Source organism: Anolis carolinensis, chromosome 3, assembly GCF_035594765.1.
Source record: "Anolis carolinensis isolate JA03-04 chromosome 3, rAnoCar3.1.pri, whole genome shotgun sequence".
Taxonomy (NCBI): Eukaryota; Metazoa; Chordata; class Lepidosauria; order Squamata; family Dactyloidae; genus Anolis; species Anolis carolinensis.
Window position 1 is genome coordinate 194,269,017 of NC_085843.1, and position 26,157 is coordinate 194,295,173.

The 26,157-nt window shown below is 43.0% G+C and overlaps 1 protein-coding gene across 1 annotated transcript; it reads left to right on the top strand.

Annotated features, from left to right (window-relative positions):
• The first annotated feature begins 9,511 nt into the window (after nt 1-9,511).
• On the top strand, nt 9,512-25,054 carry hmx3 (H6 family homeobox 3). The gene is made up of 2 exons (XM_008106732.3): nt 9,512-10,203; nt 18,933-25,054. The coding sequence occupies exons 1-2, from the start codon at nt 9,837-9,839 to the stop codon at nt 19,625-19,627; spliced, it is 1,062 nt and encodes a 353-aa protein (XP_008104939.3). The 5' UTR covers nt 9,512-9,836; the 3' UTR covers nt 19,628-25,054.
• Nucleotides 25,055-26,157: the final 1,103 nt, after the last annotated feature.

A 26,157-nucleotide genomic window follows, 5' to 3' on the forward strand; every position in this document is an offset into this window, starting at 1 on the left:
GTGGTATATAACCACATGAACTTATGCAAGGCAGTTTGGTTTTCAGCAGTTAGATTGATAACCAAGTTGTTTCTGATCTGTTAGAAACAGAGATTATGCCAATGCATTATAAATAGCAGTTTCAGAAGTGCTCTTTTAAGTGTCCAAAAACATCTACTCTCTCATAAAATATCTTGTTTCTATATCATGCTCTCAAAAAAAATTAAGTAGTCTTTGTTAAAAGTAACATATTTGGTTTACTCACAACCTTCATGTATTCAGCATACAGGTACATAACTTGTCAATTCAGTTACAGATAGATGTGAAGTGGTTTCTCTGTGCAGATAACACACGGCATTTTTCTTACTATCAACAGCAACATGAGTTTGCTCTTAACAGTCCATAGTCTAATAGTGTCTCTGCTCCAATGGAGTCTGAAGTCTAAGAAATGGAGTCTGAGATCAGAGCAGTCCCAGATCTGATCATGTGATCTGCAGCCACTCCCACTATCTCAAGAAACATAGAGCAAAGGCAAAGCTACATACCAAAACATACATATACAATACAGTAAGCAAACAGAATCATATATAAAACTAATTAATAGAGGCTTGAAGAAGGTTGCTATTTCCAACAGTGATGCCAAGCATTTGAGGTAAGGGATACTCGGTGGTTCATTCCTACCAACAAAAATGGTGAAAGTGAAATGTCTAATTCTGTTTAAGTTGAACTGGCACTATTTTATGAATGCTTTCATGCTCCATCCTCACAATTTTGGTTTAAATATCCAGATCAACTGGGATAATTTTGGTCGCATCCACTCCAGGCAATCCGAATGAAGAGCAGTCAGGTTAGTTCAGAGCAACAATGCTGACAGTTGTTACAGCTAGAGAAAAAGGAAGTAGGAAGTGATACAGCTGTGTGGAAGGGGCCCATGTGACAGTGCACAAAACAATTAACTGAATTAATTTTGAGTGTTGCTGACCCTTCAGGGTGCAGGAGAGGTCTTCCAGTAGCTTTTGGATATTAGAAATGCTTGCAGTCCTGGAAAGAACCAAGTTTACATATATGCAGCTCTCTCCCATCCTAAGATTGTAACCAGATGCAGATGCCATGGGTTTCTCTTCTGGTTTTGCTTCCATATCTTTCCTTTCTGCCATGTCATCACTGGATCTTGGTGTGCACTCCAATGTTATTCTATTAACTGCTGCAGTAAGCAAGGCATGCTTCCATCCTATTGAAGTGAATGGCATTAAGCAGACAAACCCTCTAAGACTGCAGTGCAAGAGACGTCACTAGGCAAGCGCCAGAAATAGAAGCACTCTCTCTTTCAACACCACTCACCATAAATATTTAAACAAATATTGGGACAGAGGCAAGATAGCTTGATCTTTGGCTCTGGCTCCCTTTTGATCAAATATCTAGCCTTCCGAGTACTTATATTTCTTCTGAGTATGCCCTTGTGCTGCTGATGAACACATCCTGGCTGAAACAAAAGCCGTATTCTACTTCCACAAACCCATACTTTTTTGCTCATATAATACTAAGCTTGTGGATTTTGATAAATGGTGGAGCAGTGGACATTTAAGTCCTGAATTTGTACTGGCCATGCCAATACCTCTATGAGAACAGCTTCTGGCAAGACATACATGAGATTGTTCTCTAAGCCAATGGTTCTCAAACTGTGGGTCCCCAGGTGTTTTGGCCTACAACTCCCAGAAATCCCAGCCAGTTTACCAGCTGTTAGGATTTCTGGGAGTTGAAGGCCAAAACATGTAGGGACCCACAAGTTGAAAACCACTGTGTTAAGCTATCATCCTGCATGGAAGCAGGGGGCTTTAATAAAGGCACCAAATCTCACCTGGTTTGGGGAGTAAGTAGAGTCAGTTCTGGTTAGTACTTGGATGGGAGATGACCAATTAATATTAGGTGTTGCTGGCTATATTTCAGAGGAAGGAACTGGAAATCACCTTTGCGTGGCTGGTGGGAACGAAGGACAGGGCCTTCTTGGTGGTGGCTCCCCGGCTGTGGAGCACCCTCTGTAACAACATCTGACAAGTACCAACTCTTCTGGGCTTTAGAAAGGCTTTAGAAAGGGCCAAGATGTGGTGCAGGCTGGTGAGTAGCCTGCTGCAATAAATCACTCTGACCATGAGGTCATAAGTTCGAGGCCAGCCCATGGCGGGGTGAGCACCCATAAATTAAAAAATAAAGAATAGCCCCTGCTCGTTGCTGACCTAGCAACCCAAAAGATAGTTGCATCTATCAAGTAGGAAATAAGGTACTACTTATAAAGTGGAGAGGCAAATTTAACTAATTTACGACGTTGAAATGAGGAGGTGCCATCACAGTGGATGATGAAGCAGCTGCTCCCCCCTGTGGCCAGAATCGAACATCCCCTCAGGAGAAGGTTAAATTGCCTCTGCGTCTGTCTCTGTCTCAGTTCTATGTGTATATGGGCATTGAATGTTTGCCCTATATGTATATAATGTGATCCGCCCTGAGTCCCCTTCGGGGTGAGAAGGGCGGGATATAAATACTGTAAATAAATAAATAAATAAATAAATAAATAAAGACATGGCTGTGTGCCCAAGCATTCAATGAATAATCACCTAAGTCAACATGGTTTGAATCAAGGTTTAAGCACGAGGTCCTGGAGGAATGGTTTCAATCACACAGATGTTTTAAATTTTATAATGTGTTTTAATAGTGTTTTATTAATTGATTTGTATGTATTTTTTTGCTTTTAATGACTGTATTTTGGGCACTGAATTTTGCCGATCTTTGTAGGCCTCCCTGAGTCTCCTCGGGTGAGAAGGGTGAAATAAAAATGCTGTAAATAAATAAAAATAAATATTTGCTGCTTAAAAACGCTATGAAATGAATGGGGTCACCATAAGACCACAGCACCAACACACACGTGGAAACAGGCCCCATGGAAGACAAAGGAACAGCCTTCTTAAACCGCTTCTACACTGCCATATAATCCAGTATACCAAAGCAGATAATCCACATTATCTGTTTTGAATTGGATCATATGAGTCTACACTGCCATATAATCCAATTCAAAACAGATCATCTGGATTTTATATGGCAGTGTAGATGGGGTCTTAGGCTGGATCTACACTGACCCTATATCCCAGGATCTGATCTTATCTTATCCCAGACTATCTAGCAGTGTAGACTCATATAATCCAGGCCAAAGCAGATAATCTGGGATCAGATCCTGGGATATAGTGCAGTGTAGATTTAGGGCCCTTCCACATAGCCATATAACCCAGAATATCTTGTCAGATAATATGATTTGAAGTGGATTATTTGAGTCCACACCATAATATAATCCAGTTCAATGTGCATTTTATACAGCTGTGCAGAAGGCGCCCCAGCCTTAGTCTGTTACAGCAGTCGTGTTAAACATAAATTGCTCACTATGTGCAGAGTGGGTTATGAGAAAGGTTTGAATGATTCAGTGCCTTAAATATATGTATTTAGTAAAGTAATTTTTTACTCTTTAAGTAAAAAATTCTTACATTTTGGGATGTCACTAGTATTTGCTTGGGGGTCCTCCTGGACTCATCACTGACACTTGAGGCTCAGGTGTCGGCGGTGGCCGGGAGGGCCTTTGCACAATTAAAGCTTGTGCGCCAGCTGCGACCATACCTCGTGAAGTCTGACTTGGCCACGGTGGTCCACGCCTTAGTCACCTCTAGACTGGATTATTGCAATGCACTCTACGTGGGGTTGCCCCTGCAGATGGCCCGGAAACTTCAGTTAGTCCAACGTGCGGCTGCCAGGTTGTTAACTGGAGCAAACTACAGGGAGAGATCTACTCCCCTGTTCAAGGAGCTCCACTGGCTACCGATTATTTTCCGGTCCCAATTCAAGGTGCAGGTTCTTACCTATAAAACCCTAAACGGTTTGGGACCCGCCTACCTTTGTGACCGCATCTCCCGCTATGAACCCACTCGTCCTCTTCGTTCATCCGGTAGGGCACTTCTTTCGCTCCCGCCACCATCCCAGGCTCGGTTGGCGGGGACGAGGGAGCAGGCCTTTTCTATTGTTGCTCCCCATCTGGAATTCCCTTCCGGAGGAGATCCGGCAAGCACCCACCCTGGCTTCCTTCAAAAAGCTGCTTAAAACCTGGCTTTTCCGCTGCGCCTTTGGATAACCGAGCCCATAGCTATAGTAGTCGCACAGGCCACCTCTTTGACTTGAAACACTGCACTTTATTCCTCTGCCCCAAAGCATCTTAGAATATCACATTGCATTTTAGTTCTAGTGGTCCCTCCAGGCCATCCTCTCCTCCATCCCAGTGGTCTTTTTTTCCCCTCTTTCTTTGCGGATTCATGTTATTTGAGTGATTATATTCCTTCTGCTTATGTGATTGTTTTAGTCAATTGTTATGTTTTGTTTTCGTTTCTAATTCTTATAGCGTTTTATAGTGTTTTCAGTGTTTTATTGTACAATGTTTTATGCTGATTTTATATTGGAAACCGCCCTGAGTCCCTTTTGGGAGAGAGGGCGGTATACAAATAAACTTTTACTTACTACTTACTATTTAAAGGGGACTATAAGGACCAAACTTTGGCTATTTTTACTTCACAAAGGGGACAATGGCTGAGCCAAGGTCCACAGTAAGATTTTAGGACCTGGTGGATCTTGAGGGAGGGTCTGATCCAGTTTGCTGCTGCTTGTCCCAGGCAAGTTCCCTGAAACAATAATAATCTATTTTAATCCCATGAAAGACCGAGAGAGGGCGCTGTCCGCTGTAGTTTTCCAAAGTGAGAAAGTTAGGACGATTATTTTTGCATGGTTGTGATTTCAAACCATTGTCCTGGAAGCCCCATAGGTGTAAAATAGAAAAGAGGAGCAGCACTCATGGCTAATTCAGAAAAAAAACACCCAAGACAAATGGCTCTCAGTATAAAAAGCACAATTCTTACAAACTGTACTTACATCCTTTCCCTGGATGCAAAGGAGTGTATAGCACGGCCACCTAAAATATTATTATTTTATACCAACTAACATTTTTATTGTAATTAATTATTATTATTACTGTGTTATAGTTGCAATTATTGTTATGGTTGCTGCAGCTACTATTACTTTTATTACTGTTGTTGTTGTTGCTATTATTGTTCCTGCTATTATGATTATTATTACTGTTAATGTTATGGTTCTTGCTGCTGCTATTATTTTTGTTATTGCTATGATTTTGCTGCTATTATTATTATAACTATCATTACTGTAATTATACTGTTATTGTTATGGTTGTTGTTGCTATTATTTTTATTACTATTTTTGTTTGTTTTGCTATTATTGTTTGCTATTATTGCTATTATTGTTATTGTTATTATTGTTGCTGCTATTATTCTTACTATTACTATTATAATTACAGTTATTATTGCTGTTATCATTGTGGTTGTCGCTGCTGCAACTACTTTTATTACCATGGTTGTTATTATTGCTATTATTGTTGCTGCTATAATTATTACTATTATCATTATTACTGTTATTGTTATGGTTGCTGCTGCTATTACTTTTATTAGTGTTGTTGTTGTTGTTGCTATTATTGTTGCTGCTATTGTTATTATTACTACTACTATTACTATTATTATTGTTATTGTTATGGTTGTTGCTGCTGCTATTACTTTTATTAGTGTTGTTTTTGCTATTATTGTTGCTGCTGTTATTATTATTACTATTTTTACTTTTCTTACTATCGTTGTAATTGCTATTATTGTTGCTGCTATTGTTATTATTACTACTACTATTACTATTATTATTGTTATTGTTATGGTTGTTGCTGCTGCTATTACTTTTATTAGTGTTGTTATTGCTATTATTGTTGCTGTTATTGTTATTATTACTGTTATTCTTATGGTTGTTGCTGTTGCTATTACTTTTATTACTGTTGTTATTGCTATTTTTGTTTCTGCTAGTATAATTATTACTATTACTGCTGTTATTGTTATTATTGTTAGTGCTGCTATTATTTTTATTACTACTGTTATTGCTTTAGTTGTTGTTATTATTATTATTATTGTTACTGCTCTCATCATCATCTGAGGACAAGTTATTGCTGAGCAACCAACACTTCTTTGCCTTTCGTTTTTTGGTTAGTTTTGTTGTTGTATTTCAGTTTTATGTAAGCTTTCTTTTCACACCAAATAAATACTGCATCCAGAACGATGCCCCTATGTGTATATACTTTTTTTTTTATTTCTCAAAGGCTTCTGAGAAGAGCCATTTTCTTCTAAGGAAGAATGTGAAACACAAGGGAAAAAGAGGATCTCATCCAATCCTCGTTTTGTTCCCTTTTGGGATCTTCATTCTTATCCGGTTTTGAATGTATTGAAAATTAGAGATATTAGTTCGATTCCAGGCTGCGCGGATATGGGAAGAAAATCTCCACTAGGTATTTATATCATTCAAGGAATTTTTCCTCTCTTTTCAATTTCTCTATTTCCCCTCAACTTCCACCCAAGAAACAGAAGAGAGGTATGAGTTTAACCTCAGGGAAAATGCCTTAAGATGTCAAAGCGGTGTCCTTTGGAGAAGCAGATGCATCTACACTGTACAATTAATGCAGATTGACAGCACTGCTATGGCTCAATGCTATGGAGTTCCTGGGACTTGTGATTTGATAAGGTCTTTAAGCCTTCTCACAAGTCTCAGGATAACAGAGCTCCATGCAGTCATGCCGGCCACATGACCTTGGAGGTGTCTACGGATAACGCCGGCTCCGGCTTAGAAATGGAGATGAGCACCAACCCCCAGACACGACTAGACTTAATAACCCTTTATCTTTACCTTAAGCCTTCTCTGCCAAAGAATGCTGGTGTCTCACTAAACCACAAACTCCCAGGATTACATAGCATTGAGCCATGCTGGCAGTGGTATCAAACTGCATTAATTCTACAGTGTAGATGCACCTTAAGATTTGGGAAAATGCAACCTGGCTTTTGAACCCTTCAACCGGGTTAGAGAGGAGCACTTCGTTGAGACATTTGCAACGAGATAGGAAGCAAAAAATAAGAATAATTAAATAATAATAAATTCAAATCCGTTATTTTGATTGATCCAGCTATTTCGATTCACTTCTAAAGACCTCTCCCTTTGGATTTCACGGGAGTGTGAGCAAAATCATTTCCTCTGGCAAAAATTTAAAAAATAGTGTCGTCTCCTTAACCCCCAGCTCAAATGAGAAAGAGACCATTATTTTACAAAATTACAAATTAGTGGGTCCTCTGAAGAACTACAAAAAGCTTCATTCCAAAACTCATTGAGAGGAGCATCTACACTGCAAACGTAATGCGGGTTGCCAAAGCTCCATGCCCTAGAATCCTGGGATTTGTAGTTTGCTGGGCACCGCCTCTCTTTGGCTTGGACCCCTTTATAAAACTACAATTCCCATGATTCTACAGCATTGAACTTAGGCAGTTAAAAGTGATCTCAAACTGCATTGATTCTACGTTGATTCTAAGCCGCTTATTCTAAGCTTATCTATCTATGGAAGGTCTAAAGTGGGAGAAAGAACTCTTGTCTGTTGGAGGCAAGTGTAAATGTTGCAATTGGCCACCTTGATTAGCACTGAATGGCCTTGCAGCTTCAAAGCCTGGCTGCTTCCTGCCTGGGGGCATCCTTTGTTGGGAGTTACTACGGTAGCTGGTTCTGATTGTTTCATGTCTTTTTTTCCGGCCTCCCGTCGCTTCCTTTTTCCAGTCTCTTTCGAAAACTTTGGGGACATTTGGGAATGGCACCAGGGTCTATCTCTAGGTCTATATAAGTCTTCCTTTATTTTGATTTCTCTTGGGGAAAATCGCTCCATGAGAAGCTTTGGATCTGGATCTCAAGCCCGGCGTTTAAACATTCCAAAATAAAGGGCTAGAAAAAAAATCATAATGAAGATCATACTGGATGGCGGAAAAAAAAATCCTAATGGAGTCAACGAGGGGCTGGAATTCCTTCTGAAGACAATGCTGCTGAGGAAATAATAATGATAATAATAATAATAATAATAATAATAATAATAATAATAATAATAATTGCATCACACAGTCCTAAACACTTGGGAAGTGTCCGACTTGTGATTTTGTGATACGAAATCCAGCTCGTTTGCTGTGTCTTACTATGTCTTTGTGTCAATAATAATAATAATAACTTTATTTGTATTCCGTCCTATCTCTACAAAGGGACTCAGGGCGGTTTCCAACATATAAGGCAAACATTCAATTGCGGAAAGAAAACCATACAGACAATACATCGAAATAGACATTTAATAATATAAAGGTTTTCCCCTGGCATTAAGTCTAGTTGTGACCGACTCTGGGGATTGGAGCTCATCTCCATTTCTAGGCCAAAGAGCTAGCATTGTCCTTAGACACCTTCAAGGTCATGTGGCCGGCATGAATATATGGCGTGCCCTTACCTTCCCGCAGGAGTGGTACCTATTGATCTACTCACATTTGCATGTTTTTAAACTGCTAGGTTGGCAGAAGCTGCGGCTAACAGCGGGAGCTCACTCCGCTCCCCCTATTCGAACCTCCGACCTTTAGGTCAGCATGTTCAGCAGCTCAGCAGTTTAACCCACTGGCCAATTGGGGGCTCCTAATGAAGATCATTGTTATTTATTCGTGACTTCATGGACCAGTCCATCCCAGAGCTTCATGTCCGCTGTCGCCACCCCCAATTCCTACAAGGTCAAGCCAGTAACTTCAAGGATAAAATAATAATAATAAATATCCAATATTTATGCAAAAAAATCCAATTTTTATTTTGCAAACCACAATGAAGATCATAATGGGCTGCAAAAAAATCCTAATACAGTCAATGATGGGCTGGAATGATGATGGTGGGGAAAAACAATCTTAATGGGGTCAATGCGGGGTTGGGAGAATGTCCAATGAAGACAAGGATGGGCTGAAAAAGGTCGTAAAGGAGACCCCCTTCTACACTCCCATATAAAATCCAAATGATTTGGATTATATGGCAGTATAGACTCAGATAACCCAATTCAAAGCAGACAATCTGAATTATATGGCAGTGTAGAAGGGGCCGAAGTCAATGCGGGGCTCGAAAAGATTCGTAATGAAATCAGGGATGGGCTGGAAAATTCCTACTAAAGAAAGGATTCGCTGCCTTGATGTTCTGGGTTATAGGATGTTCTGGGTTATATGGATGATCTGAGTCCACACTGGCATATAAGGCAGTTCAAGGTGGATTGAACTCAACACTTTGAAGATAACGAAACCCGCGGTTGTAGATAGAGGCAAACTTTCACCCGTCTTGTTTCGAAGCAGAAAGAAGAAGCGTGTGCGTGTGTGTTTGAGATAGACATCCTTCTTTGTGGTGGGGAGAGCGAGAAAGTGGCTCGCGTGGAAGAACCGGGGGAGGAAGGAGAAAAAGAGAGAGAGAGAGAGAGAGAGAGAGACCCCCTTTTGTGCTCAGCCTTTCCCCTCCTTTGCTGCCTAATTGGACTATCTCTAAAGCCAATAAGAGGCGGGCTCTCTTTCGCCCGGAGCCAAGAGGACCAAAGCGAAGGGGGGCGTGGAGATGGCGGGGTAGGGAAACACACACACGGGCGGGGCGGGGGGGGGGAGGCTGCTGCCTGGCCTCCCTCTCTCCCTCTCTCTCTTTCCTCCTTCCCCTCCCTCCTTCCTTCTCTCGCTTTCTCTATCTCCCTCGCTTTCTCTAGCCCGGCTGCCGAACGTGAATCCGAACGTTTTGGTGGGAGAAAGCGTTGAAGACGCCCTCTAGTCTCTCCCGCCGGACCTCCCAAGCTTTCTCGATGTTGCCGGCTAATTGGGAGCCACTCCGGAGCCCGGTGTGAACGCCACGCAAGGAGGGAGGGAAAGAGGAAGATGCCGGAGACCGGACCCGACGCCCCCAGCCCGCCGGCTTCGCAGCCCCAGCAGCAGCCTCCTCCTCCGCCTCCTCCGCCTCCGCCGCCGCCTAAAGAGTCTCCCTTCTCCATCAAGAACTTGCTCAATGGGGACCCGCACCCCAAGGCGGCGCCCAAGCAGCCCCGGGCGCTCTTCCCGCCGGTGGCCAAAGGCGCGCTGGAAGGGGCCGGCTTCGCGCTCTCCCCCGTCGCCGACCTCGCCTTCCCCCGCTTCGAGATCCCGGCGCAGAGGTTCGCCTTGCCCGCCCACTACCTGGAGAGGAGCCCGGCCTGGTGGTATCCCTACAGCCTGAGCCCCGCCGGAGGACACCTGCCCAGGACGGAAGGTAAGCAACCGCCAAGCACCCCGGGAAAGCCGAGAGAAAAGACTCCCTGGCCTTCCTCCGCCCAGGCGTCACCCCCAGCCTCTTCCCGTGCTGCTTTCCTTACTCATTCTTAGAGACAAGGTCCCTCCCTTGACCCACTCATCCCTCTTGCTCTTCTTCTTCTTCTTCTTCTTCTTCTTCTTCTTCTTCTTCTTCTTCCTCTTCCTCTTCCTCTTCTTCCTCCTCCTCCTCCACTTCCTCTTCTTACTCTTCTTACTCTTCTTCTCCTTCTTCTTCTCCTTCTCCTTCTCCTTCCTCCTCCTCTTCTTCTTCTTCCTCTTCTTCTCCTTCTTCTCCTTCTCCTCCTTCTCCTTCTCCTCTTCTCCTCCTCCTCCTCCTCTTCTTCTTCTTCTTCTTCCTCTTCTTCTTCCTCTTCCTCTTCTTCCTCCTCCTCCTCCACTTCCTCTTCTTACTCTTCTTCCTCTTCTTCTTCCTCTTCTTCTTACTCTTCTTCTTCTTCTTCGATACACAACAAGATTAGTACACAGCAAACAAGATCACTATGATAGCTGTTGTATTAGATCACACTGGACACTATTATTAGTATTATTATTTGATACACAACAAGATTAGTACACTGCAAACATGATCACTGTGATAGCTGTTGTATTGGATCACACTGGACAGTATTATTATTATTTGATGCACAACAAGATTAGTACACTGCAAACAAGATCACTATGATAGCTGTTGTATTGGATCACACTGGACACTATTTCTTCTTATTATTATTATTATTATTCCTCTTCCTCTTCTTCCTCCTTCTCCTCCTCCTCCTCCTCTTCTTCTTCCTCTTCTTCTTCTTCTTCTTCTCCCTCTTCTTCCTCCTCTTCCTCCTCTTCTTCCTCTTCTTCCTCTTCTTCTTATTTATTTATTTATTACGACATTTATATCCCGCCCTTCTCACCCGAGAGGGGACTCAGGGCGGCTTACAATAAACACACATATAAAAATTATATAATACACTATAAATCAGATTAAAAATTATTAACTTACATCAACATTCATAAAAACATTCTAAAATGCCAATGGGTATGTTCTTCCTCTTCTTCTTCCTCTTCCTCTTCTTCCTCCTCTTCTTCTTCCTTTTCTTCTTCTTCTTCTTCGATACACAACAAGATTAGTACACAGCAAACAAGATCACTATGATCGCTGTTGTATTGGATCACATGTTGGACACTATTATTATTATTATTATTTGTACACAGCAAACAAGATCACTATGATAGCTCTTGTATTGGATCATATGTTGGACACTATTATTATTATTATACACACAACAAGATTAGTACACAGCAAACAAGATCACTATGATAGCTGTTGTATTGGATCACACTGGACACTATTTTTTATTATTATTATTATTATTATTATTATTATTATTATTATTATTATTATGACACAGCAAACAAGATAGATATGCTGGATTTCGTATCACAAAATCACAAGTCGAACACTTCCCAAGTGTCACTATTATTATTATTTGATACACAACAAGATTAGTACACAGCAAACAAGATCACTATAATAGCTCTTGTATTGGATCACACATTATTAGTATTATTATTTGATACACAACAAGATTAATACACAGCAAACAAGATCACTATGATAGCTGTTGTATTGGATCACACGTTGGACACTATTATTATTATTATTATTATTATTATTATTATTATTTCATACACAACAAGATTAATACACAGCAAACAAGATCACTATGATAGCTGTGGTATTGGATCACACGTTGGACATAATAATAATAATAATAATAATAATAATTTTATTGTATGACACAGAAAATTATTATTATTATTATTATTATTATTATTATTATTATTATTATTATTATTATTATTATTATGTATTGTGTTGTCGAAGGCTTTTATGACCGGAATCACTGAGTTTTCCCGGCTGCATGGCCATTTCCAGAAGCATTCTCTCCTGACGTCTATGAGGCTGTGTGGCTGTGAGGCTGACTTCTTAGAGGCTGTGTGGTCTGTTGGAAACTTGTTATGTATCTGTGGAAAGTCCAGGGTGGGAGAAAGAACTCTTGTCTGTTGGACAATTCAAGAACTCTGGCCTCTGCATGAATCTAGGTTTGAAGGAAATGAAGGGAAACTGCCATTTCTAGATGTCCTAGGCCTCTTCCACACAGCCCAGATTTTCTGCTTTAAACTAGAATATATGGCAGTGTGGATTCAGATATCCCAGGGACCTTCCACACAGCCCTATATCCCAGAATATCAAGACAGAAAATCCCACATTATCTGAGTGTGGACTCAGATAATCCAGGTTAAAGCAGATACTGTGGGATTTTTTGCCTTGATATTCTGGGTTATATGACTGTGTGGAAGGACCCCTAGTCAAATCAACAATTGGGCCACACAGTTTGAGGCAGGGGTAAATGTTTCAATTGGCAACCTTGATTAGCATTGAATAACCTTGCAGCTTCAAAGCCTGGGTGCTTTCTACCTGAAGAAATCCTTTGTTGGGAGGTGTTAACTCATGTCTGGAATTCCTCTGTTTTCTGAAAGTTGTTCTTAATTTACTGCCCTATTTCTAGAGGTTTTTAAAATACCGATAGCCATATTTTGTTCATTTTCTTGGTTTCCTCCTTTCTGTTGAAATTTGGATTTCAGTGGGTTCTCTGTGTAGTCTGAGATGGCAGTAAACAACTAGACCTCGAAGCTGAAAGGCTATTCAATGCTAATTATGGTGGCCAACCAAAACATTGACACCTGCCTCAAACAAACAAGAGTTCTTTCTCCCATCCTGGACTTTCCACAAATATATAAACCCCACTTGCCTAGTTTCCAACAGACCACACAACCTCTGAGGATGCTTGCCATAGATGCGGGTGAAATGTGAGGAGCAGCCCGGAATACTTACAGCAACTCAGTGTTATTATTATTATTTCAAGCCTGCCTTTCTCCCCATAGTGGACTCCATCCCACCCTTCCACTTGCCCCCTCCATTCTGGGAAGCCAAGAGTCTTCCTGGCCTTCCTAAGCATGGGCCCTTACCTCTTCCCTTGTTGCTTTCCTTACTGTCGCTCCTCCAAACAAGGCCCTCTTCCTTGTCCCATCCACTCATCCCTCTTGCCATGTATTACAACTTGTCACTTGTCCCTTCCATTCTGGGAAGCTGAAGGCTCTTCCTCTGCCCCCATCATCTATTATCTCTTCTCTTGTTGCTTTCCTGGCTGTTCTTAGAGACAAGGTTCCTCCTTTGACCCACTCATCCCTCTTATCATTATTATTATTATTATTATTATTATTATTATTATTATTATCATCATCATCATCATCATCATCTGTATTTCTAGCTGGTCTTTCTTTCCATAGTGACTCCATCCCACCTTGCCATTTGTCCATTCCATCATCATCATTATTATTATTATTATTATTATTATTATTATTATTATTATTATTTCTTTATTTCTAGCTGGTCTTTCTTTCCATACTGATTCCTTCCCACCTTGCCACTTGTCCACTCCATTCTAGGAAGCTGAAGGTTCTTCCTGATCTTCCTCCTCCCCATAATTTCTTAGTTCTTTTCTTGTTGCTTTCCTTACCTCCCTTGACCCACTTAACCCTCTACTACTACTACTACTATTATTATTTTATTTTATTATGACACAGCAAATAAGATAATAATAATAATAATAATTATTATTATTATTATTATTATTATTTCTATCCCTGCCTTTCTTCCCATAGCCACTTCATACCACCTTGCCACTTATCTCTGGGTCTTCCTGGTCTTCCTTATCCCAGGTTACTCCATTCTCTCCTATCTTGCTGCTTTCCTTAATGTTGGCCTTCTCCAGGGCCAACCTCTCCCTCCTCCTTTGACCCACCCACCCACTCATCCTTCTCATCCATCCCACCTGGGAAGTTGAAGGTCCTTCTTGATCTGTCTGGCCTTCTCCCCTTCTTTGACCATCCACCCACCCACTCATCCTTCTCATCCATCCCACGATGAAAGTTAAAGGTCCTTCTTGGTCTGTCTGGCCTCCTTCCCTTCTTTGACCATCCACCCACCCACTCATCCTTCTCATCCATCCCATGCTGGGAAGTTGAAGGTTCTTCTTGATCTATCTGGCCTTCTCCCCTTCTTTGACCATCTACTCACCCAGTCATCCTTCTCATCCATCCCACACTGGGAAGTTGAAGGTCCTTCTTGATCTGTCTGGCCTTCTCCCCTTCTTTAACCATCCACCCACCCACTCATCCTTCTCATCCATCCCACACTGGGAAGCTGAAGGTTCTTCTTGATCTTTCTCGTCCCAGGGAGGGCCATTGTCTCCTAGATCTTCCCTTGTTGCTTTCCTTCCTGTTCTTGTCCTCCAGGCCTCCTCCCAAGACCAGACCCCCTTCTCTGGGCAAATTTTCCTAGCTGGATCTTCCAAAATCAACTAGGTGGAAACTTCTCAGTAATCTCAGGTTTAGTAGACTCGCTAGCTAGGATTGTGGGCCCTTCAAACCAGTAGACCATCAAGCACTTTAGTCCCATAGCTCTCCATATTCCCCCATTGCTGTGCCACGTTGGATCTCCTAAGAGAGATTTATGCTGCTTGGTTCAACTGGATTGTTGCCTTCTCTCTCTCAAATCTAAATTCCTTTTCCTTGGATGTAAATCCCCTTCCAACTGATCAGGACTTACTTCCAAGGAAGTCTTTCCGACGTGGGTCTTGGTCCCAAATGCGGGTCCAAGAAGGAGAAAGTCCCCACCCCAAAGTTCACTGACTTGAAACTGCAGTCTTTGAATTATTTTACTAGGAAGTCGCTTCCACCCTCCGATTCAACCCTTTGCAGTGTCAGTGAAACTGCTGGGTGTCAATCAGGCAGGAGAAATGGTGAGGCTTATTCGTCCCAACCGGGCGAGTTGGCACAAAACCTCTTGTTGCTTTGGAAAAACCGATTATTGGCAAAGGCCGGGCTTCAAACTGTTTAAACCGGGCTTCCAGGTTGAGGCCCCTTGATCCCAGAGGCTCTTATCCTAGACTAAACCAGGGCCGGGTTGCCAAAACTTGTCTTTCTGGAGAGCTGTGTGCCATTGAAACTCTCCGAGAAGCAGTGTCTTCATCTTGGCCTGGTTTATTCGAGCTCCGTGGGGGAGAAACTCGGGATTTTAAGTCCCACGGAGCTGAAAAGGGCAACAAGGCAAGGCTGAAGCATCTAATAAGCTTGGCTGTAACTAATAATAAGCATTTTCTTGTCTTTCTCATTTTAATTTTGTAAACAAGAGCTTTCGCTTTTTTAAAAAATGATTTTTTATTCCAGGAGACAGACCTATTTTCCTTTTTTTTTTTTTGAGCCGTTTTGGGTCTCGAGCGAGAGAGGAAAGCGGAGCGTAAAATATATAATAGTAATAATAGTAATAATAATTATTATTACTAATTAATAAATAATAATAGTAATAATTATTACAGACGGGGTGGTCCATGAGGTCACGAAGAGTGGAAAGAGACGGAACGAATAAACAACAATAACAATAGTTATAATAATAGTAATACTAAAGAATATTAGTAATAATAATAACACACCCCAACAACACATTTCTTTTAGGCCTGTTCCTGGGGTTATTTGGGGCTCTGAGTCAGAAAATCGCATTGGATAGACGGCATGAGTTGTAGTTTCTTAGCGCCCTTCCAGACAGCCATATAACACAGAATATCAAGGCACAATATCTGCTATGAACTGTGTTATCTGAGTCCACACTGCCACATAATCCAGTTCAATGTGGATTTTATACAACTGTGTGGAAGGGGCCTTCGATATGGCTACCATGGTTTTGTGTTGTCGAAGGCTTTCATGGCGGAATCACTGGGTTGCTGTGAATTTTCCGGGCTGTATGGCCATGTTCATAAACATTCTCTCCTGACGTTTTGCCCACATCTATGGCAGGCATCCTCAGAGGTTGTGAGGTCTGTTAGAATCTAGGCAAGTGGGGTTTATATATCAATGGAAGGACCAGAGTGGGAGAAAGAACTCTTGTCTGTTTGAGGCAGGTGTGAATGTTGCAATTAATCACCTTCATTAGCATTGAAAAGCTTTGCAGCTTCAAAGCCTGGCTGCTTTCTGCCTGGGGGAATCCTTTGTTGGGAGGTGTTAGCTGGCCCTGATTGTTTCATGTCTGGATTTACTCTGTTTTCAGAGTGCTGTTCTTCATTTACTGTCCCGATTTTAGAGTTTTTAAAAATGTTGGTAGCCAGATTTTGTTCGTTTTCATAGTTTCCTCCTTTCTGTTGAAATTGTCCGTGGGTGAAAGATTGGTCGGTGGCATGTGCTTTGTATCTGGTGTGAGAGAATTGGCCGTCTGCAAGGACGTTGCCCAGGTGACACCCGTATGTTTTGATGTTTTTACCATCCTTGTGGGAGGCTTCTCTCATGGCCCCGCCTGGGAGCTGGATCTGACAGAGGGAGCTCATCCACACTCTCACGGGGTTGGATTAGATTCGAACTGGCAACCTTCAGGTCAGCAACCCAACCTTCAAGTCATCAGTCCTGCCGGCACAAGGGTTTAATTCACTGCGCCATCAGGGGCTCCTATTTTTTGCCTTGATATTCTGGGTTATGTGGCAGGGTGGAAGGGCCTTCAATCCACTTATTATTATTATTATTATTATTATTATTATTATTATTATTATTATTATTATTATTATTATCTTTATTTTTGTACCCACCTCCATCTCCCCAAAGGGACTCCAGGCAGCTTACATGGAGCCAAGCCTAAAATATAATTACATAAAATGCATTACAACAATGTAAGACAGACTAAGACAGCAACATTGTAACGCTATATAAAAAGGCATCAAACCAGAAACTAATATCAATGTCACTTATCGTCATGGGTGGGTGGACTAGTGCAACAATCATTTAAGGATAGGCTAATAAGTAAAATGCATAAGTCATATGGGAGCAATGAGAATCAGAGCAATAATAAGTGAAATGGACCAATTTTTGGTCCCATCTGGGGCTAGCTATCTGAAGCAGGGGTTTTCTAACTTTTTAAGCAGAGGGCTGGTCCACAATCCTTCAGACTGTTGAGGGGCTGAATTATCATTTGAAAAAAAAAACACCGAACAAATTCCTATGCACACTGCACATGTCTTATTTGTACTGCAAAACAAAAACAAAAAAATAACAATGAAAGAACAATACAATATTTAAAAATAAGAATAATTTTAACCAACATAAACCTATCAGGATTTCAATGGGAAGTGTGGGCCTGCTTTTGGCCAATGAGATAGTCAAGTTAATTAGGATTGTTGTTGGGTACAAAAATAAAGTTGTTGTTATTATTATTATTATTATTATTATTATTATTATTATTATTAGAAACACAACAAGTTGAGTCCACAGCAGACAATGTGCTGGCTGTTGTTTTGGATCACACGTGGGGACACTTCCCAAGTGTTTATTATTATTATTAATAATTATTATTATTATTATTATTATTATTATTATTATTATTATTATGTGGATAGGGCCCTTCCACCCTGCCACATAACCCAGAATGTCAAGGCAGAAAATAGGAGCCCCTGATGGCGCAGTGCGTTAAATCCTTGTGCCGGCAGGACTGCTGACTTGAAGGTTGGATTGCTGACCTGAAGGTTGCCAGTTCGAATCCAACCCAACACGGGAGAGTGTGGATGAGCTCCCTCTATCAGCTCCAGTTCCCAGTTGGGGACATGAGAGAAGCCTCCCACAAGGATGGTAAAAACATAAAAACATCAGGGCGCCTGGGCAACGTTGGCTAATTCTCTCACACCAGAAGTGACTTGCAGTTAGTCAATTAGGGTTGTTATTGTTGTGTGCCTTCAAGTCATTTCAGACTTTGGGTGAGCCTAAGTCTAAAACTGTAGCCCCGGTGGCGAAGTGTGTTAAAGCGCTGAGCTGCTGAACTTGCAGACTGAAAGGTCCCAAGTTCAAACCCCGGGAGCGGCGTGAGCGCCCGCTGTTAGCTCCAGCTTCTGCCAACCTAGCAGTTCAAAAACGTGCAAATGTGAGTAGATCAATAGGGAAGGTAAGGGTGCTCCATGCAGTCATGCCGGCCACATGACCTTGGAGGTGTCTACTGACAATGCCTGCTCTTCGGCTTAGAAATGGAGATGAGCACCAACCCCCAGAGTCGAACAGGACTGGACTTAACGTCAGGGGAAACCTTTAACTTTACTAAGTCTAAATCTGAGGGGGGGGGGGGGGGTTAAGTAAATGACCTTGGAGGGCCGCATCCGGGCCTTCCTTTGAGGATTGTCTACTCAAAGCCACACAGTTGGAAGCAGAAAATGGGGCTTTTGTTCAGGTGTTTGTTTGTTTGTTTTTCGGTCAGGAGCAACCGAGTTGCTTCTGGAGTGAGAGAATTGGCCGTCTGCAAGGACGTTACCCAAGGGACGCCCGGATGTTTTGATGTTTTACCATCCTTGTGGGAGGTTTCTCTCATGTCCCCGCATGGAGCTGGAGCTGAAAGAGGGAGCTCATCCGCGCTCTCCCCGGGTGGTTTTCGAACCTGGCAGTTTTCAGGTCAGCAACCCAACTTTCAAGTCAGGAGGCTTTTATTCCCTAGGCCACGGGAGGCTCTTTTTGTTCAGGTGTGGAAGGGGCCTTCGCTCTTGGAGCTTCAATGCGCAAGGCGAGGCTGACGCCGCTAACGCTCTCCTTTGCTTCTCTCGCCTGTGGCAGTGTCGCTGGAGAAATCCCTGCGGAGAGACTCTTCCCCGGCTTCGGGAGGCACTGACAGGGACTCTCCGGACGAGGCCTTGGCGAAGGCGGAGCGGGAGGCGAAGGACTTGCTGGACTCCAAGAGCCCCGAGGAGATCATCCTGGAGGAGAGCGACTCGGAGGAGGGCAAGAAGGAGGACGAGAGCGGCGCCGAGGACTGGTCCAAGCGGGAGCCCGACGGAGGAGGCGGAGGAGGAGGAGGCGGCGGCGAAGAGAAGAAGCCCTGCCGCAAGAAGAAGACCCGCACCGTCTTCTCCCGCAGCCAGGTCTTCCAGCTGGAGTCCACCTTCGACCTGAAGCGCTACCTGAGCAGCTCGGAGCGGGCCGGCTTGGCAGCCTCGCTCCACCTGACCGAGACTCAGGTCAAGATCTGGTTCCAGAACCGGCGCAACAAGTGGAAGCGGCAGCTGGCGGCGGAGCTGGAGGCGGCCAACCTGAGCCACGCCGCCGCCCAGCGCATCGTGCGTGTGCCTATTCTCTACCACGAGGGAGAGGGCGGCGGGGGCGGCGGGGCCAACGGGGGGCCGGCTGGGGCGGGGGCAGGAGCGGGACCCGCGGGGGGCGCCCCAGTCAGCCAGCCCTTGCTCACCTTCCCGCACCCGGTTTACTACTCGCACCCTGTGGTCACTTCTGTCCCGCTCCTGCGGCCTGTCTGAGCCCAGAAAGAGAGAGAGAAGGGAGAGAGGGAGGCGAGGAAGGAAGGAAGGAAGGAAGAGACGGGCTTGGAAGAGAGAGTATTGGGAAGGAAAGAGACAGAGCGAGCGCGCCCCTGACCCAATCCGCTTCTCACCTTTGTTCCCTCTCAATCCGGATTGCCACCTCCTCCTCCAAAGCAAGGAAAGACCTTCTCCTTGGCATTAGGACCTTCTCCTAATCCCCCCTTTTGTCCGTGCCATCCCAGTCTAGAGAGATGTGTTGTCGAAGGCTTTCGCAGCCGGAATCACTGGGTCGCTGTGAGTTTTCCGGGCTGTATGGCCATGTTCCAGAAGCATTGTTTCGCCCACATCTATAGCAGGCATCCTCAGAGGTTGCCTTTATCTGCTCACCCATAGAAAATCATGATAATTACATCTAAGAAACTAGAGCTGATGCAATCTGTCCAAATGCATTGTCGGAATCACTGGGTCGCTGTGAGTTTTCCGGGCTGTATGGCCATGTTCCAGAAGCATTGTTTTGCCCATATCTATAGCAGGCATCCTCAGAGGTTGCCTTCATCTGCTCACCCATAGAAAATCATGATAACTACATCTAAGAAACGAGAGCTGATGCAATCGTCCAAATGCATTGTCGGAATCACGGGATTGCTGTGAGTTTTCCGGGCTGTATGGCCATGTTCCAGAAGCATTGTTTCGCCCACATCTATAGCAGGCATCCTCAGAGGTTGCCTTCATCTGCTCACCCATAGAAAATCATGATAACTACATCTAAGAAACTAGAGCTGATGCAATCTGTCCAAATGCATTGTCGGAATCACTGGGTCGCTGTGAGTTTTCCGGGCTGTATGGCCATGTTCCAGAAGCATTGTTTCGCCCACGTCTATAGCAGGCATCCTCAGAGGTTGCCTTCATCTGCTCACCCATAGAAAATCATGATAACTACATCTAAGAAACTAGAGCTGATGCAATCTGTCCAAATGCATTGTCGGAATCACGGGATTGCTGTGAGTTTTCCAGGCTGTATGGCCATATTCCAGAAGCATTGTTTTGCCCACATCTATGGCAGGCATCCTCAGAGGTTGCCTTCATCTGCTCACTCATAGAAAACCATGATAACAACGACAGTAGAGTCTCACTTATCCAACATAAACGGGACCGGCAGAACGTTGGGTAAGCGAATATGTTGGATAATAAGGAGAGATTAAGAAAAAGCCTATTAAACATCAAAATAGGTTATGATTTTACAAATTAAGGACCAAAAACATCATGTTATACAACAAATTTGGCAGAAAAAGTAGTTCAATATGCAGTAATGCTATGTAATTACTGTATTTACGAATTTAGCACCAAAATATCACAATGTATTGAAAACATCGACTACAAAAATGCGTTGGCTAATCCAGAACGTTGGATAAGCGAGTGTTGGATAAGTGAGACTCTACTGTAATTACATCTAAGAAACTAGAGCTGATGCAATCTGTCCAAATGCATTGTCGGAATCACGGGATTGCTGTGAGTTTTCCGGGCTGTATGGCCATGTTCCAGAAGCATTGTTTCGCCCATATCTATGGCAGGCATCCTCAGAGGCTGCCTTCATCTGCTCACCCATAGAAAATCATGATAATTACATCTAAGAAACAAGAGCTGATGCAATCTGTCCAAATGCATTGTCGGAATCACTGGGTCGCTGTGAGTTTTCCGGGCTGTATGGCCATGTTCCAGAAGCATTGTTTCACTCACGTCTATGGCAGGCATCCTCAGAGGTTGGGAGGTCTGTTGGAAACTAGGCAAATGGGGTTTATATATCTGTGGAATGTTCAAGGTGGGAGAAAGGTGGCGCAACGGGTTAAACCCTTGTGCTGACCGGAGAGAGCGGGTGAGCTTCCTCTGTCAGCTCCAGCTCCTGAATCCAAACCCCAGTGCACAGGACCATAGCCAGAAAAAAAAATTTTTGGGTAGGGGGGGGATTAAACTTTTATTTTGAGCGAATCTTGAAGAGTAGTTCCATAACGCAAAATAATTTAGAAATTAGGCATCATTGATAAACTTCAGTGGACACTCATGGGGATTTGGTTAACCAGTTAAAATTCATGATTAAACCATTTAAAAAATCCCAAAATTTTCAAGGGGGGTGGTATCCCTGCCAGTGAATACCAAGGACTTACTCTAGATACTTATTTTAATTCAAGGATAGGAGCCCCAAGTCGTGGAATCTGCAGAGAAGGGTGAGCTCCTATCTGTCAGTTCTAGCTCCCCATGCGGGGACATGAGAGAAGCCTCCCACAGGATGGTAAAACATCAAACATCCCTGCGTACCCCGGTAACGTCCTTGCAGATGGCCTATTCTCTCACACCAGGAGCGACTTGCAGTTTCTCAAGTCGCTTGTGACACAAAACGTTGGGAGAAAGAACTCTTGTCTGTTTAGGGCAGGTGTGAATGTTGCAATTGGCCACCTTGGTTAGCACCTATTAGCCTTGCAGCTTCAAAGCCTGGCTGCTTCCTAATAAATAAATCATACCCCCAAGAGTAAATGATATTGGTAATAATAATAACACAGAAAGGTCTGGATGTTTACTGCCTGGGGGAATCCTTTGTTGGGAGGTGATATGCTGCCTCTGATTATTTAATGCCTAGAATTCCTATAAACCCCACTTGCATAGTTTTTCAACAGACCTCTCAACCTCTGAGAATGGCTGCCTGGAGAAAATGCTTCTGGAACACGGCCATAAATCCCGGAAAACTTACAGCAAACCAGGCCTGAGAAACTTCCCTACTTTCCTGGCTGGATTTGGATTCTTTTCTGGCGGGGTTTTTCCATCATCATCATCATCATCATCATCATCATCATCAACATCACCTTCTTCTTCTTCTTCTTCTTCTTCTTCTTCTTCTTGTTATTATTATTATTATTATTATTATTATTATTATTATTATTATTATTATTATCATCATGCTCTTTTCCCCAAAAGAACTGTCAGTCCTGAATAGCGTGTAACCTTTGATTATTCTTTTAAAAAAAATATAATATTCTATTTTAAAATGGAGCAAAAGAGGGAGGGAAATCTCCTTGTTGTTGTTGTCCCGACGGTGCCAAAACAATGCTCCCCAAAACGAAAGCAGTGGCTAGAAAGCCTAAACTGATCTGGTGCCGTTTCAAACAGACTCTGTTGAATGTGTTGTCGAAGGCTTTCCTGGACGGAATCACTGGGTTGCTGTGATTTTTCTGGGCTGTGTGGCCATGTTCCAGAAGTATTCTCTCCTGACTTTTCGTCCACATCTATGGCAGGCATCCTCAGAGGTTGTGAGGTCTGTTAGAAACTAGGCAAGTGGGGTTTATATATCTGTGGAAAATCCAGGGTGGGAGAAAGAACTCTTGTCTGTTAGACAATTCAAGAACTCTTACCTCTGCAGGAATCTAGGGTTGGAAGAAATGAAGGGAAACTACCATTTCTAGATGTCCTGGTCATCTGTAAACCAAATCAACAACTGGGTTTATATAAAACCTACACACAGGGATAGATACCTACATAAAAACTCTAACCATCATCCAAGTCAAAAAAGACGCACAATTAAAGCCCTGGCAGACCTCTACGAAGCCCAGCTCCTCCAAGGTGAACTGAACCATCTAAACTGGGTTCTTCAGGCCAATGGAGACTCCACCATAGACATTAGAAGACCTTCAAGGCCAAGAACAAGCCAGACAAAGATCCACCCAGAGGAAAAGTGTTCTTACCATACATCAAGGGAGCCACTGACGGCATAGGGATGCTGACGAAGAAACACAACCTACAAACTATCTACAGACCCACTAAGAAAATCCAACAAATGCTATCTTCAGCAAAGGACAAGACTTCTTCAGGAGTCTACCATATACCATGCAGTTATGGACAAGTCTATATTGGGACCACCAGACATAGCGACAAAACATGAGCCAAGGAACATGAAAGGCATTGAAGACTAACTCAACCAGAGAAGTCAGCCATAGCAGAACATTTGATGAACCAACCTGGATTCAGCATATTATTTGAGAACACAGAAATGCTGTGTCCCCATTAGCTCCCTTCAAGAGGTACTTAATGATTTCAACAAAATGTCAGACTACACAGAGAAGCCACTGAAATCCACAAGCAATTGCAGCCCAAAAGATCAGAGCTAAAGTAGCAAAATCCATACTTGAGGTCAGAAATGGAAATGGTGATGGTTTGGGATGATACAAATCAGACACTGTCATTGTTATGTTGCTGCTATCATAATCTTAAAGAGCTAGTTTTAATTTTTGAAAACGTTTTAATGTTTATATTGAAAAGTGTTTATAAAGGTTGTATATTACTGATGTCATGGCCTATGGCTAGTACAATAAACACTTCAATTCGCAAGCATGTGGACAATTTCAACAGAAAGGAGGAAACCATGAAAATGAACAAAATCTAGCTACCAGTATTTTAAAAAATCTAAAATCAGGACTGTATATGAAGAACAACACTCTGAAAACTGAGGAATTCCAGACATGAATCAATCAGGGGCAGCTAACACTTTCGAACAAAGGATTCCCCCAGGCAGAAATGAAGCTGGCAAGGCCATTAATGCTACTCAAGGTGATTAATTACAACATTCACACTGGCCTCCAACAGAAAAGAGTTCTTTCTCCCACCCTAGACCCTCCACAGATCTATAAACCTCACTTGTCTAGTTTCCAGTAGTCCTCACAACCTCTGAGGATGCCTGCCATAGATGTGGGTGAAACGTCAGGAGAGAATGCTTCCTGAACTTGGCCCGGAAAATTCTCAGCAATCTGTTAATTTTTTTCCCAGGGCATTCTTCTCCACTGAAAGGCGAGAAAGAACCCGGTTCGGTTTTTGAAAGGAACCCTTTTTGAAAACACCTTTCTTATTTATTGCAGGTTGTTTATGTTGTGATTTCAGGGGCGCGTTCTCCTTCCTTCCTACCTCCTTACCTTCTCTGGCTTGGCTGTGTGTGCAATAGGGAGCAATCTTGAAAGCGAGGGGAATTTTGGGGGATAATCTCTTATTTTGAGGGGAAACGAGGTGCACAGTGTGTGTGTATGAGAGAGAGAAACAAACCCGGGGCGACTCCACTCCACTCCGGGGCTGCTGAACTCTCCGCCAGTGTTTGGGGCGCTTTAAGTGATGGACAATCAGACTCTTCAGAGGAATTGTTAACTTTGCTATATTCTGTACAGTTTTCTTGTCTGTTTGGGGTGGGGGGGGGTGAGGGTTGGGGGCCTTGGGAGGTCATCTCCTTATTATTTTCCTCTCTGTATATTCCCCAATCCTTTTGTTTGTTTTATTCTTCTTCCCCTCCCTCTATTTTTAAAATTATTATTATTGCAAATGGTTCGAATACATCCGTGTCTTGTGGTTGAAGGGAGGGGGAAGAAAGCCAATAAAGGAAACTTGTTCATTCATGAGGATGGTCCTGATGGTGGTGTTTGTGGTGGGGGGTTTTTTGTGTGTGTCTTTTTCCAAAACAAAATATTTAAAGTGTCAGAAGCAACTTGAGAACATACTGCTTGGATGTGGTTACCATCCTATCTGTCATGTACCGGATTCGAACCCGCAACCTTCAGGTCAGCAACCCAACCTTTAGGACAGCAAAATCCAATGGGCACAAGGGTTTAACCCATTGCGCCACCGCGGCTCTTAGCAATAATTATGACAGACGGAGACTTGAGGAAAGGAGAGCGAACAGGTGCCTTGAACATGGGAGGCACAGAGACAGACAGAGGCGGCATTGTTTCCTGACCCAAAAAAGGGAACTAGGTTTGCCTAAGCAGCCAGCAAAGCTGGCCTGAAGTGGAAAGCCCTTTGCAGCCGCCACAAACCGGAAGAGGCGACGCCAATCTGGCTGTTTGAAGGCTTCTTGGGATTCAGGTAAGCACAGTCACAAAGCGAATAAATTTATGATTTGTCAGCGAACAACCTGGTGCATCTATTTCTTCTCTCCTCTCTGTTTCTGCTCTCATTCTCATTGCTTGTGTAGCATGGATACTTTCCTACTTCAAACCTTTACTTCGACTTCTGTTTCTTACATCTTAGTATGGAAAGTTGTGTGCTTTGAACAAGTGATATTCATAAGCATTCATATAATGGCACACGGGTAACTCAGCTGTTAAACTGAAGAACCATGTCTTTGAACTGCCAAGGACAAACGCATGCCACTATAAAAATATATTTGGTTAGCAGAGGATGGTTGTTTTTTTGACGTTGAAATTGCAGTTGCAGTTTGCCAAAAAGATACAGAGTCCCTTGAAAATTCTTAGTTTAAAACATGCACTCAGAGATAAAAAAACCCCAGTCTTCTTGGAAAAATAATATATCTTACTCATAAACATCTTGTATTAAGTCATTATACAGGCACATTTCTTATTAAAGTTCAGTTACAGATTGTATGTAGTTCTCTCTGTGTGTTGAGTACAGAGTGTCATTCTTAATCAATAATCCATAGTCTTTAGGACTATTTATTAAGTCATACTTCTGTACTGAAGCCCTAACAGCAACATGATCCACCT

Bases quoted from the DNA above. Each gene is read 5' to 3' on its own strand.
- hmx3 (XM_008106732.3), top strand. From the start codon at position 9,837: ATGCCGGAGACCGGACCCGACGCCCCCAGCCCGCCGGCTTCGCAGCCC. The intron at 10,204-18,932 runs GTAAGCAACCGC...CGCCTGTGGCAG, and splicing joins ACACCTGCCCAGGACGGAAG to TGTCGCTGGAGAAATCCCTG.